Source organism: Amphiura filiformis, chromosome 12, assembly GCF_039555335.1.
Source record: "Amphiura filiformis chromosome 12, Afil_fr2py, whole genome shotgun sequence".
In the NCBI taxonomy this organism is placed as follows: domain Eukaryota; kingdom Metazoa; phylum Echinodermata; class Ophiuroidea; order Amphilepidida; family Amphiuridae; genus Amphiura; species Amphiura filiformis.
Window position 1 is genome coordinate 59,077,007 of NC_092639.1, and position 14,885 is coordinate 59,091,891.

At 32.8% G+C, this 14,885-nt stretch overlaps 1 protein-coding gene across 1 annotated transcript in view; it reads left to right on the forward strand.

Moving 5' to 3' along the window:
• The first annotated feature begins 5,244 nt into the window (after positions 1–5,244).
• The window catches only part of LOC140166499 (ras-related and estrogen-regulated growth inhibitor-like), a 31,674-nt gene continuing 22,033 nt past the window's right edge, over positions 5,245–14,885 (forward strand). Inside the window, exon 1 of the mRNA XM_072189978.1 lies at positions 5,245–6,421. Coding sequence (XP_072046079.1) covers positions 6,325–6,421 — 97 coding nt within the window. The 5' untranslated portion in view covers positions 5,245–6,324. The remainder of the gene's footprint in view (positions 6,422–14,885) is intronic.

Below are 14,885 nucleotides of genomic sequence, written 5' to 3' on the forward strand. Positions count from 1 at the left end.
TTGCAAAGTCCCCTCCATGTCTAATTATTAAATGGAGCGGCACAAATAGCTCAACGCTCATTGCAAATGAGATGGGTGATTTTGGACACCCTTGTTGTAGGCCCTACTCTTCGTCATTATTTGTACTAATAAAATGTATTTTCATGTTTTTCAAAACATATTTTAAAATATGAATTCAAGACAAAACGAAGGGAAATTTGTCTGTTATGCATGACCACTATATTAAAAAACAGTAAATAAACCTCTGAGACCTACTGCCTATCTTACAGTGTTTCTGATTGGTTCATTACATGATACAGTCATCTGAATGACCAATTAAATTCAGCTTTACTTCTAAATGTTAAATGAAATGTTAAGCTTAATCCTAGCTCTTCATTCTAACCATGTCCTTAATTAGCTTTAGTTAATAAATCTTATTCTGTTTGTAGCAGATAGTACATAGTCTTTTTCATGCCTATATTATTCAATTTCTAATTCAAATTATTTCTCCTTCTCACAAATTCAGCAAGTCTTCTGTTATATAAATATAAATGTTATCTCTCTGTCACCGGCGCTTATTATTTATTTATTTATTTATTTATTTATTTATTTATTTATTTATTTATTTATTTATTTATTTATTTATTTATTTATTTATTTATTTATTAACCTGGGGTGACCAATCAATGCACTGGCACTGTTCTCCCTTGGTTCCGAGTTTTCATGTTGACGTATCAAATCAATATGATTAGAAATGTGTATTGAGTAGGCCTTTAAAAAGACCAAAAGTCTTGCATTTAAAAAATCTATGAAATCAATATTTTGAAAATTTTTATTAAAATTTATCAAAAGAGTATTTATCCATGTAAATAATTATTTTGATTTTATGATTTTCATAATGGAAATCAGAGATATTATGACCTTAATATCAAAATGAATTAGCTATGCACTGGTTATTCAACAACAGTTTTATTTTTATTCAAATATTATCAAAATATCCCATTAAATTAACCACTGCAACACACGAATAAATAATTGACCCCATATATTAGATTGCAATTTTCACAAAAGATTTCAAATTATGCCTTTTAGGAATAAAAACAAGACTCTCTCGCAAAAACGCGATGTAATGAATGTTAGTTAGAGCGCCATGGGAAAAATATAGCCTACCAGAAACTTTATAAATCTAATGATATGTACTTAAACACCCAGTCAGATGTATTTTACACCTGTCAAACACAAGTCACCCAATTTCGAAAATTGGACGTCGAATTTACACTCTCATGATTATTAATTGACAACATTTTCCATTATGTCAGCGCTCAAATTGGAAACAATAGATGAATAGAATAGATGCTGCGGCATATTGGTTTCTTAGGCTTGTTTTTAAAATAACAGAGTTGTTCAGTAGCAATAAAAACAGGCAAAATATTTTCAACACATTTTTATGTAGTATTGTATATTAAGTATTAAAATTCAAATATGAAAAAAAAAAACCTAACCCTAGATTTTAGGGTAGGTCCAAAAGGGCAATACAAATCTCTTTTTTAGGCCTCAGAAAATGTCTCCTTTTTGCAGTGTAACGATACTTTGATATACGTGGTCTGAGACTAACCTATACCCGATTATTATATGTTGACTCACATTATTTCTTTTTTTTGTATAGGTAGTTCAGATTTCTTTACAACAAAACACCTGATAGTTACCTAGTCAACAACAAAAGACGAAAGAAATAAAGATTAATATAGATAAACGATTATTGGTATCATTCCCTAATTTCATACGTTATGAATTTTGATCACTCTAGGACTCAGAACCCAGAGAAATGTACTTTTCTCATATTTGTCATTATAATTTACTGTAATTCATTATTCTAATAATATTTTGCTTTGTTTGCTTGTTCATTTGTTTCGTATCTATGATCAGATACCATGAACAATCTTAGTTCGAAAGGTATGCTTGTTTTAGTACAAACAACGAATTGAACAAGAGCACATTTCTGCAGTCCCCTCTATGTCTAATTATTAAATGGAGCGGCACAAGATGCTCGACGCTCATTGCAAATGGGATGGGTGATATTGGACATCCTTGTTGTACTCTTCGTCATTATTTATACTAATAAAATGTATCTTCACAACATATTTTAAAATTTGAATTCAAGATAAGACAAAGGGAAAGTGGTCTGGTTATGCATGACCACTGTATGTAAAACAGTAAATAAATCTCTGAGACCCACTGACTATCTAACAGTGTTTCTGATTGGTTATATCCTAATATCTGACAGTGACCAATTAAAATACTGTTTTACTTCTAAATATTAAATGAAATGTTAAGCTTAATCCAAGTTCTTCAACTGTACAAGTGATTCTAACCATGTCGTTGATTGGCTTAATAAATTTTATTATTTTTGTAGCAGGTAGTACATTTCGGTCTTTTTCATGCATATATTATTCAATTTCTAATTCAAATTGATTCTTCTTCTCACATATTCAGCCGGTCTTCTGTTATTTATATATAAATGGTCAATTCCAGCGAAAGCGGACAAAATTCTCTCTATGTTAACTTTCCACTTTAAAATGTCATTAATAAAGGAAATCACGTTATTGATGGAGCATATCATGTCACGTCCAATGTGCTCTCTTTGTGCATATAGGCCTTTACTAGCAAGTCATTCCAGGGGACAAGTTATGATAGCTTAAATGAATTGGCGTTACCCACGAATTCAAAGATAAAGCACCATATATGTCATTGAATGTCCTTCAATCAAAATGAAATTATTACCGTTAGAAAGACGTTTGCATGATCTCTCATCATATGTAAAACGATTGAATTCCACCAAAGTTTGTGGACTCTAGAGGCCATTAAGTCAATTTGGCTAATAATTTTGTTACCCGCGTATCAAAAATAAAATGATCGTTCTGAAAAATGTTAAGTGAATATGCCATAAATGACTATAATCATGAAACGAAGTTTCGTTCTATAATTCTGAGGTCCAAGTGATTATTTTATGCAAATACGTTTTACCTATAAAATTCCATAAAATCAAATTTGACGTTACCCACGTATCAACTGTTACCCACGAGTCCAGCAAATATAATTGCCATAACTTAAATTAACATTTAATGACTTTGGACACTGAATTTAGTTTGACAAGCGCTTAAAATTGTAAATCGTAAAAATACGTTCACCGCTTTAAAAAGAATCTACGACGGTTTAAACTTTTGTTACCCACGAATCCCGAATAGATGCTAACCTTGAAAAATAAGGAGATTGTTTATTTTAAGTTTAAATCAGCACATATTCAAGCCATGGGTATGCTATAATTTTGACAGTACTTACAGTTTATACACCTAAGAAACGCAAACCCCAAACGGTACTATAGTACTTATAGCTTTACCCACGAATTCGGCGTTACCCACGAATCCAAGGATTTACTCGTAAATTATATGTTTCTTATGCATCTTAACATTTTGAAAACATGCGAAATAGGTTCCAAAACAGTCCTGTTTAATAGCGTCCTCTTGAAGGTATACTGAAGCTGCATCATGAAGTTTTGATTGATTATCCTAAATTACCATTTTTAGGTAAATGCAATTGGTTAGAGAAACGGGAATCATTGAAACACAATGGAGGAATAACCGCATGGTGGTTTCCAACCTTCTGTAATATTTTCTATTTTGCCGCTTACCAATACATACCTTCAAATATGTGTTACCCACGAACATTTTGGTTACCCACGAATCCCTACTTAAATTATAGTTAACAATGTATTGATAGTGTTTTAGTTCATAGGAACTGTCAAACACGAGTTAATAGAATATTGCTGCATGAAAATATGGAATGATTTTACTAAAATAATAATATAAAACTGTTTGCTCTGTCTATTTGAATTTGGCAACTTCATTATTCTCAAAATTTTTATACCCAAAATGCCATAATGATCCATTCTAAATATTCCATGTAGTCTGTATTTTGATTACAATTCATTTTAGTGCCATTGCAGCCTGAATTATTGACATACGGAAAAGTATTTTTTATTTTTATTTAAAAAATTAATAGGAATTGCTATTTTCCAGACGCTGTTACCCACGAATCCATCCGAGATCCTCATCCTGCGACGAGATACAAAATCTAACTTTATATTTATATGAAGCATTTATTCTAATCTTTCGAAATAATACAGTAATGTTAAATGACAGCCACTTTGGAAAGAGTTCGAAGAATTGACACAATCTTAACTGTACACCTGGTTCTTTCTTAAAATTTGTAATAACCAAAATATTTCTTTGCAGATATATGTAATAAAATTCTATTTTACGTTCAAAGTCTTCACCGATTTCTAGTGTATATGAGTCACACATAAAATATTGAAAGATATTAAAGAAAGTGGAATTTTATGGCGTACAACAGGTGAAAAATGCTTGAATTCATGGGTAACATGCATATGCGCATTTAACACTTTATTTGGTCTAGCAAGAAAAGTTATTTTTCAATCCGATGGCACTTCCACCTGATGATTCACTAGACATGATCGTCTCATTTGATAAGTCTAGAATTGAAAAGGAAAACATTTTCAAAATGGCCCCAGAGAGAATTTTGGCCCGCTTTGGCTGGAATTGACCAAATATATTGACCTGAACCGCTTATGGAAGAGAAATGTTAGCTTTCTGTCATCGGCGCTTTTTCACGTTGGCGTAAAATGTGCATTTAGTAGGCCTGAAAAAAGACCAAAAGTCTTGCATTTGAAAATATATAAAATCAATGTTTTGACAATTTTTATCAAAATTTATCAAAACAATATTTGTCCATGTAAATAATGATTTGATATTTGTTATGAGCATTTGTAATTCAATTTCATAATTGAAATCAGAATTGAATTAAACATTTGTATTATTGATTAAAAAGCAAATTAATACATTGGTATAGCAAAAATGCGCCCTAGTGAATGGCACTTTATAATCAAATAATATTATAAGTATTGTTCTTTTAGTTATGCACCAGTTATTCAACAAAAGTTTGATTTTTATTCAAATATTATCAAAATATCCCGTTAAATTAACCGCTGCAAACACAAACGAATGAATAATAATTGACCCCACATATTAGATTGCAATTTTCACAAAAGATTTCAAATTATGCCTTTTAGGAATAAAAACAAGACTCTCTCACAAAAACGCGATATATAATGAATAGTAGAGCGCCATGGGAAAAAATATACCAGAAACTTAGTAGTCTATTAAAAGTTCACCAAAGTGCAATAGAGACAAACAGCGATCGGTCGCACAAGGAGACTATGGCATGCATGCTGTATGAAATTGCTTTTGACCGTGATCGCCAAACTCGCCTTGCGGGCAATATAATATGATATTCGCTAAAATTATTCTTCGCTATATGGAAAATTATCATCTGGTGTCCATACATGAGTTTTGGTTAGTCTTCTTCGTTTTTTATTGGAACTGCTGTGATTTTGCGTTCCTGATTAGCTCTGATTCATGACGATGTAAAACCCATGTGAAGATAGTCATCAGGAGAGAGGACCATTGTTTGTGTATATCTCCATTCATCAATACGACATCCAGTCGACGTACTGCTCGAGAGGTTATCATCATAATTTTAACAGCTTTCTTTCATCTTCATTTTTAATTAATCGAAAGTGAAGTTCCGAATAATTGTGCTGTAATTAATCCACACCAGCTGTACATGGATAGCACCAGTAACCATGGTAACAATGATTAGCTGACGGATTTTATTCGCAGTAACTTTAAAGCTTTTCTAATCCGTTTTCGATACTGCGAAAAACAAACTTTATCAGCCGTTGCTGAAGATGATATTATGGTGATATGATATAAATACATGCAAGCAAGGGCCAGTCTACTGGGCTTTTCTGAATGTGTGTGTGTTTATCACGCACTAAACCTGTAACCACATTGTCTGTACGGAAGCATATAACTACTCTTCAATTTATTAATCACACCATTTAAATGGACCACGTCATCGTGTAAGGCTCCAAAGGCTCCAAATGATCTATGATCAAATTGTTCATGATTAGTTATAATTAATTATTAAAGGCTATTTAACTATCTTGTCAATCATAGCATATCGGCGACTTGTAATTAATAAGGATATTATTCATCCAATGCGTGTTGGAACTCAAACCTATAGGAGATGCATGATTAATGATTAATTTTCCAACCTATATCAGATATGGAAGGTGTTAGATTGCGCAGATAAATCAAAATGATTTCATGAAATTTATGCACAAGAACAATCAACATATCCAAACTACATAGGATGGAATAAAACAGGATTTACTTAGAAGAAGAGGAGTGATTTTTAAAACTGACTATGTCGACGTCCAGTCCATTTGGAAGACGAAAACGCCATGCTACGCAAACAGAAGTACGAATTGCTATTATTGGAATGAATGGTGTGGGTAAAAGTGGTAAGTACATAGCCTATAGGATATGTATTGAAGTTGTTACGCGGGACAGTGTAAATTGTGTATATTAAGGTTATTAACTATTTTAAACTGTTGCGATTTGGTAGTTCACAGCATCTTGCTAATGGTAGTGAGCTTTGGTAAAAACTGCATTGCTAATTTCATAGCGAGCGTGTAGAAGAATTAAAATATCACAGATATACTTTTGTAGGTCCTGTGGTTCTTGAGTTATGTTGTAAAAAGAGCTGAAACAACAACACTTTTGTAAAACGTACATAACTCATTAACAACAATAAATTAAGCAAGTTTGCAAAGTATAGGATTTGTAGAATAAACTTTTGCAAAATATCAAGGTGTTATTTTTCAATAATATATTGATCTAGATAATTCAAATCGATTTTTTGGTTGCTTCGACCAACAATACCACGTCTACCCTTAAGCTAACACTCCTGTAAGTAAATATTGAAAGATTATATCATATTATATTATGTGTATCGTCGTGAGATTGAAGTTGTTTGTGCAATAGCTGTCTTCTGTTCGTTAAATTTAGAAGCACTAGCTGTTAAGGGATTGAGTCTGAGGCTTGCAGGACTTGGAGACACTTTCAGGAGCAACTTTAATCACGTGAGGAGCAAAATCTAATGCCCTAATGCTCATTTTTAAGAATATGACACGATCCCGGGGAGGTAACTCTCACACAAAAGTGCTACACACCCGCGTCCGACCACCTCTGAAATGCACCCTTAATAGCGAATCTTCACATAGCCAAATTGCACCCCTTAATGGCGAAACAGCATATGCAAAATCCTACCCTAAATGGCGTAGCACATGCAAAAAACCATATCCTAAATGGCGTCAACTGAGAAATATCTAATTTATACCCTGAGTGGCGTAAACAGGAAAATGAGCTAATTTAATACCCAAGGTGTCTTTTTGAAGTTGCAGACCTATAGATACTAACGAAAACATGCACAAAGGTAACAAGAATCAATTAAAAATTTGTGATTTTTATCAAATTAATGCAAACTCACTCAAACAATAATATTACTAACCCTAAACGTCTAAAGATTTGGCTGAAAAGGGACCCCCTAAATGGCGATGCCTTCTGAAAAAGTACCCCTTTTTCAAAAAGACGTCGACGACGCTGTGTGGTGAAAAACATTCACCACATTAAACCTAACTCAAGAAGAAGAAGAATAGGTTTTGGTAACTACGGTAACCATGGTAACTCATTAAATGAGCATTTTAGACCCAAATTGGCCAACAAAGTACCAGTTTAAGTAGGAATAGAAGGGCTATCAAATTTAAAGAAATTAATTTTCACAAAACATATCGTTTGATCTCGAAACACCACACTCCGTCAGTTTTAGATGCAGCATTATACTGTTATAAGGGTATATCATAAATGTCACAGATATTTTTCACAGAAATCAAACGAAATCTGAATCTGAATGTTACATTATTTTTGAAATTGAATATCAATGGAAACACTAATCTCCAAACATCGCCTCCCCTTGCATCTACATTTACTGATCTATCTGTAAAATAATCAGAATATTATGCAGTTTTAAAAGACATGAAATTGAGAAGACAATTTGCCGTATTAAATATCAAATGGTCTTTGGAATGCGCCCATGGCTTTGAAATGAAAGTTGCGCTCTGTAGTTGAACTTCCTAAAATAGATCTTGATAAGAGGACCGCCTTCTGTTCCTGGTAGGACGTCATTATATGGTCATGTTGGTAGCCACAAGTTGTTTTCGTGGTTTCAGAGGTACAACTTTGGAACTGAAAACTTGTTGAATGTTGTAACATTCGATTTATAGTTGAATGTCAAATATAAAACAGTTGTTTTGTTCGTTTGTTTGCTTTCATTCGACTCTGCACTTCGAATAACATTCATAATTCATTACGTTGACTCTTGTGTGAACGCACATCACACAAATACCCAAAACCTTAAAACAAAAGCAATATCATAAACTAAACCTCACTTGCCCAATGAAGAAGCCAATTGATGGATAATTTTGTTCTGCGTATTTTGATCATCCCATTCGCCACAAAGCGACTTCATACCAATTTGAATGAAAAAATAGAGCATTTCAGTGACAAAGTGACTCTTGTCTCAAAACACAAGTGAGCGACGCGTTGAAATATCACAATGTACCGGTAATTCAAATTGGTATAAATATAACTTGAGCGGAGCACGCGTCGTCCAGATCAAAATACGCAGAACATAGTTATTCATCTATAAATTACATAATTTAGCTTTAGAGTCTTCAAAATATTGCTTTTGTTTTAAGTGTACGGATACTTTTTGTGATCAGTTTATTTCTTTACGCGTAATAACGTATACATATACGGTATGTTAAAATAAATGCATTTACACTCTTGTTATGTAAGAGTGGTTCCCCTATTTCATCTACGTCATACAGGCAATTAATTATTTTATCAGGTCAATTAAACATTGAAATGTCATCCGCACCAGTGTCCACGTTTGTCGCCCGTTAAGTGTATGCAAACTATTTTAATTTATCCTTTATCATGTTTATAGCATATCCCAAACAAATTATCTGACTCATTCGTTTCGTACTGCTGTGCAGTTTCAAATGTGAGTGATAATAACAACAAACCCCACAATGATGCGGCTTTCTATTTAGCCATGGTGAGATGTAGATTAATATTATTTTGTCAACGTTAAAAAACCAAGAATACATCAGCAGAACATATTTTTAATTCTATCATTGGATTATAACCTTCAAATGACAAAAGGTAACACAGCCAGATAAATACACCTATAGTTTTAGAACTATTAATCATATTCACAATAATTTAACATAGAAAGAACTTCGGTTTATTTACCACGCGCATTTTGATTTTGTAAAATGTCGTTGAATATTAGCAACACCGTAGTATGTTTTTAAAGAAAAATACCCAAATTTAAATGTTGCATTTTACAGCACAGCAATGTTTATTAAGCAAGTATTGTTGTATGCAAAGCCGGGTATTATCTTCCCGCTGAATTCAAATCAATACAATATACTGCAACTTTTAAATTGAGGTATTTTTCTTGCACCACTGTATTGCTAGTTTTGAACCATGTTGCATGGACGTTTTGGATATCAAAATGCGCGTAAATCGTTCTTTTTATGTTAAATTATTGTGAATACGAATAATAGTTCTGAAGCTATAGGCGTATTTGTAACGGCTGTGTTACTTTTTGTGAAGGTTTAGAACATAACCCAGCAAACGCAAAACGTTTTCGACATCATTCGCAAAAAGTTATAAAAGGTTTAAATGTCGGGTTATATAAAGGGTATATTAAGACTATAAAACGTTTTCATAACCTTAAAAAAACATTTTTTGATAATCTACTGCTCAGCAAACAAAAATGTTTTACAGAAAACGTTTAAATTTCGGGTTATATAAAGGGTATAAAAACGTTTTAATAACATTCCAAAAACATTCTTGAAAACGTGATACAAAACATTCTAAACAGAATGTTATTTTGGGGTTGAAAAAATATTTTGCGAAAAATGTTTGCCCAAAATATTTTCAATAACGTTTTAAAAACGTTTTCATGACCTTTATATAACCCGACATTTAAATGTTATTCAAAGGTTTTGAAAAAAAAACATTTTAAGAACATTTCTGTGTTTGCTGGGTTCAAATATTTTAACATAATGTTATTTAAGTATTGACACAATATTTGGCAAAAATGTTTGCAAAAATAGTTTACAATAACATTTTTTGAAAACATTAAAAAATATTGTTATAGTGTGTTTTCGAACAAAACGTTTTAAAACATTATCATGACCTTTATATAACCCGACATTTTAATGTTATTAAAACGTTTTTACCTAAACCAAAATATAACTTATTTAAAACGTTTTTAAAACGTTTTTGTGTTTGCTGGGAACACACCTTAAAAGGTGAAATTTAACAGAAATCAGCAATTTTTATTTGTTCCAACAAACGAAAAAAAACCCCAAAAACAAACTGCACCGTTAAATCCCGGGCGTTATACCTTCTTCATACCTGTTTGGCTTTTGAAAAATCCTTGTCTATAGATTTACTTCGTACAGTTCGTGTTGCAAATGCTATTATCTTTCAACCGGTAATTCCTCATCATCCCAAGAATTTGGCGGGCTGAACACCGGTAGCGACTAATAAAAATTTCACGTGTAGCTAAAAGAATTAATTTGGCAAACATGTCATCAATCTGCGGCTTAAATATCAGTTCAAATACAGTGGTAGTCATTGGCGGTCCTTAACAATAGTTATTTATTAACTTTGGGCTAATGTGTCTGTCTTGTTTAAATGATTCTGAGTGAGTGAATATTACATGATGAATTTAGACTGAAGTTACAAAAGCTGTTGACATTAATCAATCGTTCCCGATTTAGATAGAGGATCTGTTGTTGATGCGACTGTAAAATTCATCGACTTATTCATGGTTGTGTTTTTATTCTTTTTCTTTAATATACAAAGATCGGCCTTAAATTTTTGGTTTCCATTATAAAAAATGTTTACAGTACACAAATCAAGATACGAGAGGCAATTGAATTTAGTTATTTGTAGTTTTACCATACTTTATTTTACATAAAATGTTAGCTTTTACCATAGATTTTCAGATATGTCCCCTTTTAATTTTGAGCCGAACAAGTAAGGTAAAACATAGAAAATTGGAATTTACTACTAGCGCCCATGCATGTTTCTCCCGCGGTTGTAATACAGTACGATCCTCGGGGTGTGTGTGTATGTGTAACCCGCACGCCGTGTACGTACTGTGCATACGTGTTCGACTAATATTTCCATCGTAATAATAAAACGCCGGTTCCATCGTTTTATTCAAAATCTCGGATTTTGACCAAACTATAGCACCTAAAGTCTTGATTTTTGCAGAGTATCTTTATTGACTAAAGTACGTTACAATCGTGTAAAAACCAGAATTTAAAACACTTGTGAGGGCGTTCTCCTCAGCAAATGTTATAATATGGCTTTAAGGGTACTACCCTCGAAATTAAGTAAGATTGCAAGTAAAGTTTGGTACACGAGGCGCAAAATAACTAAGACCGTGTGAAAAACCGTAGCAAATAAGAAGGGATTTTGTGAAAATCTATTGTCTGGGTGAAACATGCTCCGATTTTAATGTGGCATTTCAACACAATAGTACTTTGCATGTTTAAGTTAAAAATATAATTATGTAATCACCAATTTTGTGAAACAGATCTGAAAATTATATTGTCTGTGTGTCTTTATTTGACTTTATGCCAATTATGCAAATGAGCTTAAGTGGCCCATATTACCTGCACCTATCCTGTTATTTTTAACATTTAAAATTGCTTTTTGTATTCCCATTCAATACACGAAAGATAGAAAGGTGTTCAAAACAGATCATATTATAATCATCCTCATGATTTCAAATCAAAAGTAGGTTATCGGATGTCTCCCATGCGTACAGACGTACTCCATATTCCATAAAAATACAGCCCTAATTTTTTGGGATTCAAAAATTATTATCCTGTTTTGCCAAATGAAACATAGCTAAATCCTAATCCTTTAGTTAGTCCTAACTAGCAATAAAAGTCCAATTTTAACATTTGGCCAATTTTGGAAATAATGGCCAAAAATATGCGTTTTTAGGGTGTTTTCCGTATGATGCAACAATCAAGCCCAAAGACTTGAACTAAGACTAATTTCAGTTTATGCATTCTAATTTTTGGAAATGATATATTTCATTCTTATAACCAATCATTTAATTAAAGTTACATAAAAACACAAAATTTCGGCATACTCAAGATTTTGAATGATTTTTGTGACTCGAAAATGCATGTTTTTGGCTCTTTTTTCAAGAAATTAGTAAAATAGTGGACTTTTTCTTTTATTTCCAGTTAGTACTAAATAAATGATCAGGATTGAGCTAAGTTTAATTTGGCAGAACTTGATTTTTTTTAATCCCAAAAAAATCAGTGCTGTATTTTTCTGGAATAGGGAGTAGACATCTAAAAACCCGATGTGACCGATATCTTCCGTCACCAATCTGGCATTCATTTGTAAGTCTGTACATGCTAACATGACAGCGAATGCGTGACGGTACTACATTGTATTTATAATCTTGGTAATGATCTTGAAACATAGCCCCAGGGTAACATCAGTAAATGATATTAGGCGCGAGATTAGAAACGAACTTGTGACGCTGGCAATGACTCGGTGAGAATGCGGGTTGTTGTCTATGATAGATATAAAAAATGTGCATCAACGCGAGTCGATGAGGCGGAAGTCAGTAAATGCAATATTGAGGAAAGCCAAAAAATATGAACAGAAGCGTATTGGGTGTAAAAATAAAATGAGATTGCTTTTATTTTGATTAAGGGAAGGGGTATGAACGTTTGAACAGTATTTATTGTGGGACATTAGAGCACATCAGACATATCGAATTGCATTCTGAATACGAAGAATGTCATTCTGATATCAAATAATTTTGATTTTTTTTTAAATTCGCAATGTAATACACATTTTATGGCAAATCATTAAAAATTAATATTTTGATTACCAGAAAGACATTCTTTGTATTCAGAATGCAATTCGATAGTTCTGATGTACTCTCATGTCCCACAAAAAAATACTATCGAAACGCTCAAAACGCTCATTCCAGTTCCCTTAATTTATTTGTGCAAAACACATACCCTGTCATCTCCTTTTCCATGTTCAAAACATTTGTCTTGGTAAAACTGATATTAAAAGTGTTTTAATAAATTTTGTGTCACCTACTTATTTTGAAATTATTCCAGTCAGCATCATAATGCAACTTTTACTTCTGTTATTTCGGTGTAAAAATATCAAGGTATCTATCCGCAAAATTCGCTGGTACCTTAACCCTACACCTAACTTCAGACTAGCGAATCCTTTTATTTTGTGGACTAGCGAGCATTTTCTTGTCTCATTGACTCGTGTTGACAATGCTTCCTCACGGTGCGTTTGGGGGCCTCCAAATGTTGGCCTGGCCCAGGGCCCCCAACAAGGTAAATCCGGCCCTGGGCGTACAATTTTATAGGCTTGTTTTGAACCTCTTGATCATTCATATGCCAAAAGGCTCAAAATAATTGATCACAATTCGTGATTGGGCATTTGTAATTATTTGATTATATTATATGTGCATTGTGCATTTGTTGTCGCGTATCAAGCATATTTTACTTTTAATTAAAGACTTAGATTTTGTTAACTTAATCAAACAGTGTATTTTTGTTGTGTATTCGTGTGAATTCGGGTAAAAGGTGATTTTGGCCTTGAGTCATTACGGCTCATAACAATAGGTGATCATGACGTGATGCTGCCTCAGCGCGTACAAGAGGATATCACATCGAAACGCATCCCAGGGTCCTATTTCATAAAACTTAGGATTCATCCTAAGTCGGACTTAGGATGAATTGATTCTTCCTAAGTCTTGAACTCTTCCTAACTTTAGGATTAATCCTATCTTCTATATTATAAAGCAACTTAGGAAGAATATCCTTCCTAAGTTTCTTCCTAACTTAGGAAGGGGTCAGGAGGTGTCCTAACTTTAAGGGATTCTTCCTAGAGTCCCTATCTTAGCTAAACGTCAAAAAAACATGATTTTTGCGATTTTGATGAAAATCAAGGGGGAAAAGGGTTTAAATGAGTCTAACTCCGTTATTTTTTGAAACTTTGCAGATATGTCAAGGTTGATATAAACTTACCATCTATAGTAAAATAAAGTGAATCTTCTATTTTCACTATCTTCTGTTGTCATGGTAACGTGTTTAAAATCCACAGATTTGGTCAAAAATGAGTCTAACTCCGTTATTTTTAGGAACTCGAATCCGAAATTTTGCAGGTGTGTCTAGGTTGATCAAAGCTATACATATATAGTCAAAAAAGTGAAACATATATTTTCGCTATCTTCTGTTGCCATGGTAACATGTTTAAAATCCACAGATTTGGTCAAAATTAGTCTAACTCCGGTATTTTTATGAATTCGAACCTGAAAATTTGCAGGTATGTCAAGGTTGATAAAGGATAACCATATATAGTAAAATAAAGTAAAACATAAATTTTTGCTATCTTCTGTTGCCATGGTAACATGTTACAAATCCACAGATTTGGTAAAAAATTAGTCTATCTCCGTTATTTTTAGGAATTCAAATCTGAAACTTTACAGGTATGTCAAGGTTGATAATAGCTAACCATAAACAGTTGAGTAAAGTGAAAGATATGTTTTCGTTATCTTCTGTTGCCATGGTAACGTGTTTAAAATCCACAAATTTGGTCCAAAATGAGTCTAACTCCGTTATTTTTAGGAACTCGAACCTGAAATTTTGCAGGTGTGTCAAGGTTGATCAAAGCTATACATATATAGTCAAAAAAGGATACATATTTTCGCTATCTTCTGTTGCCATGGTAACATGTTTAAAATCCACAGATTTGGTAAAAATTAGTCTAACTCCGTTA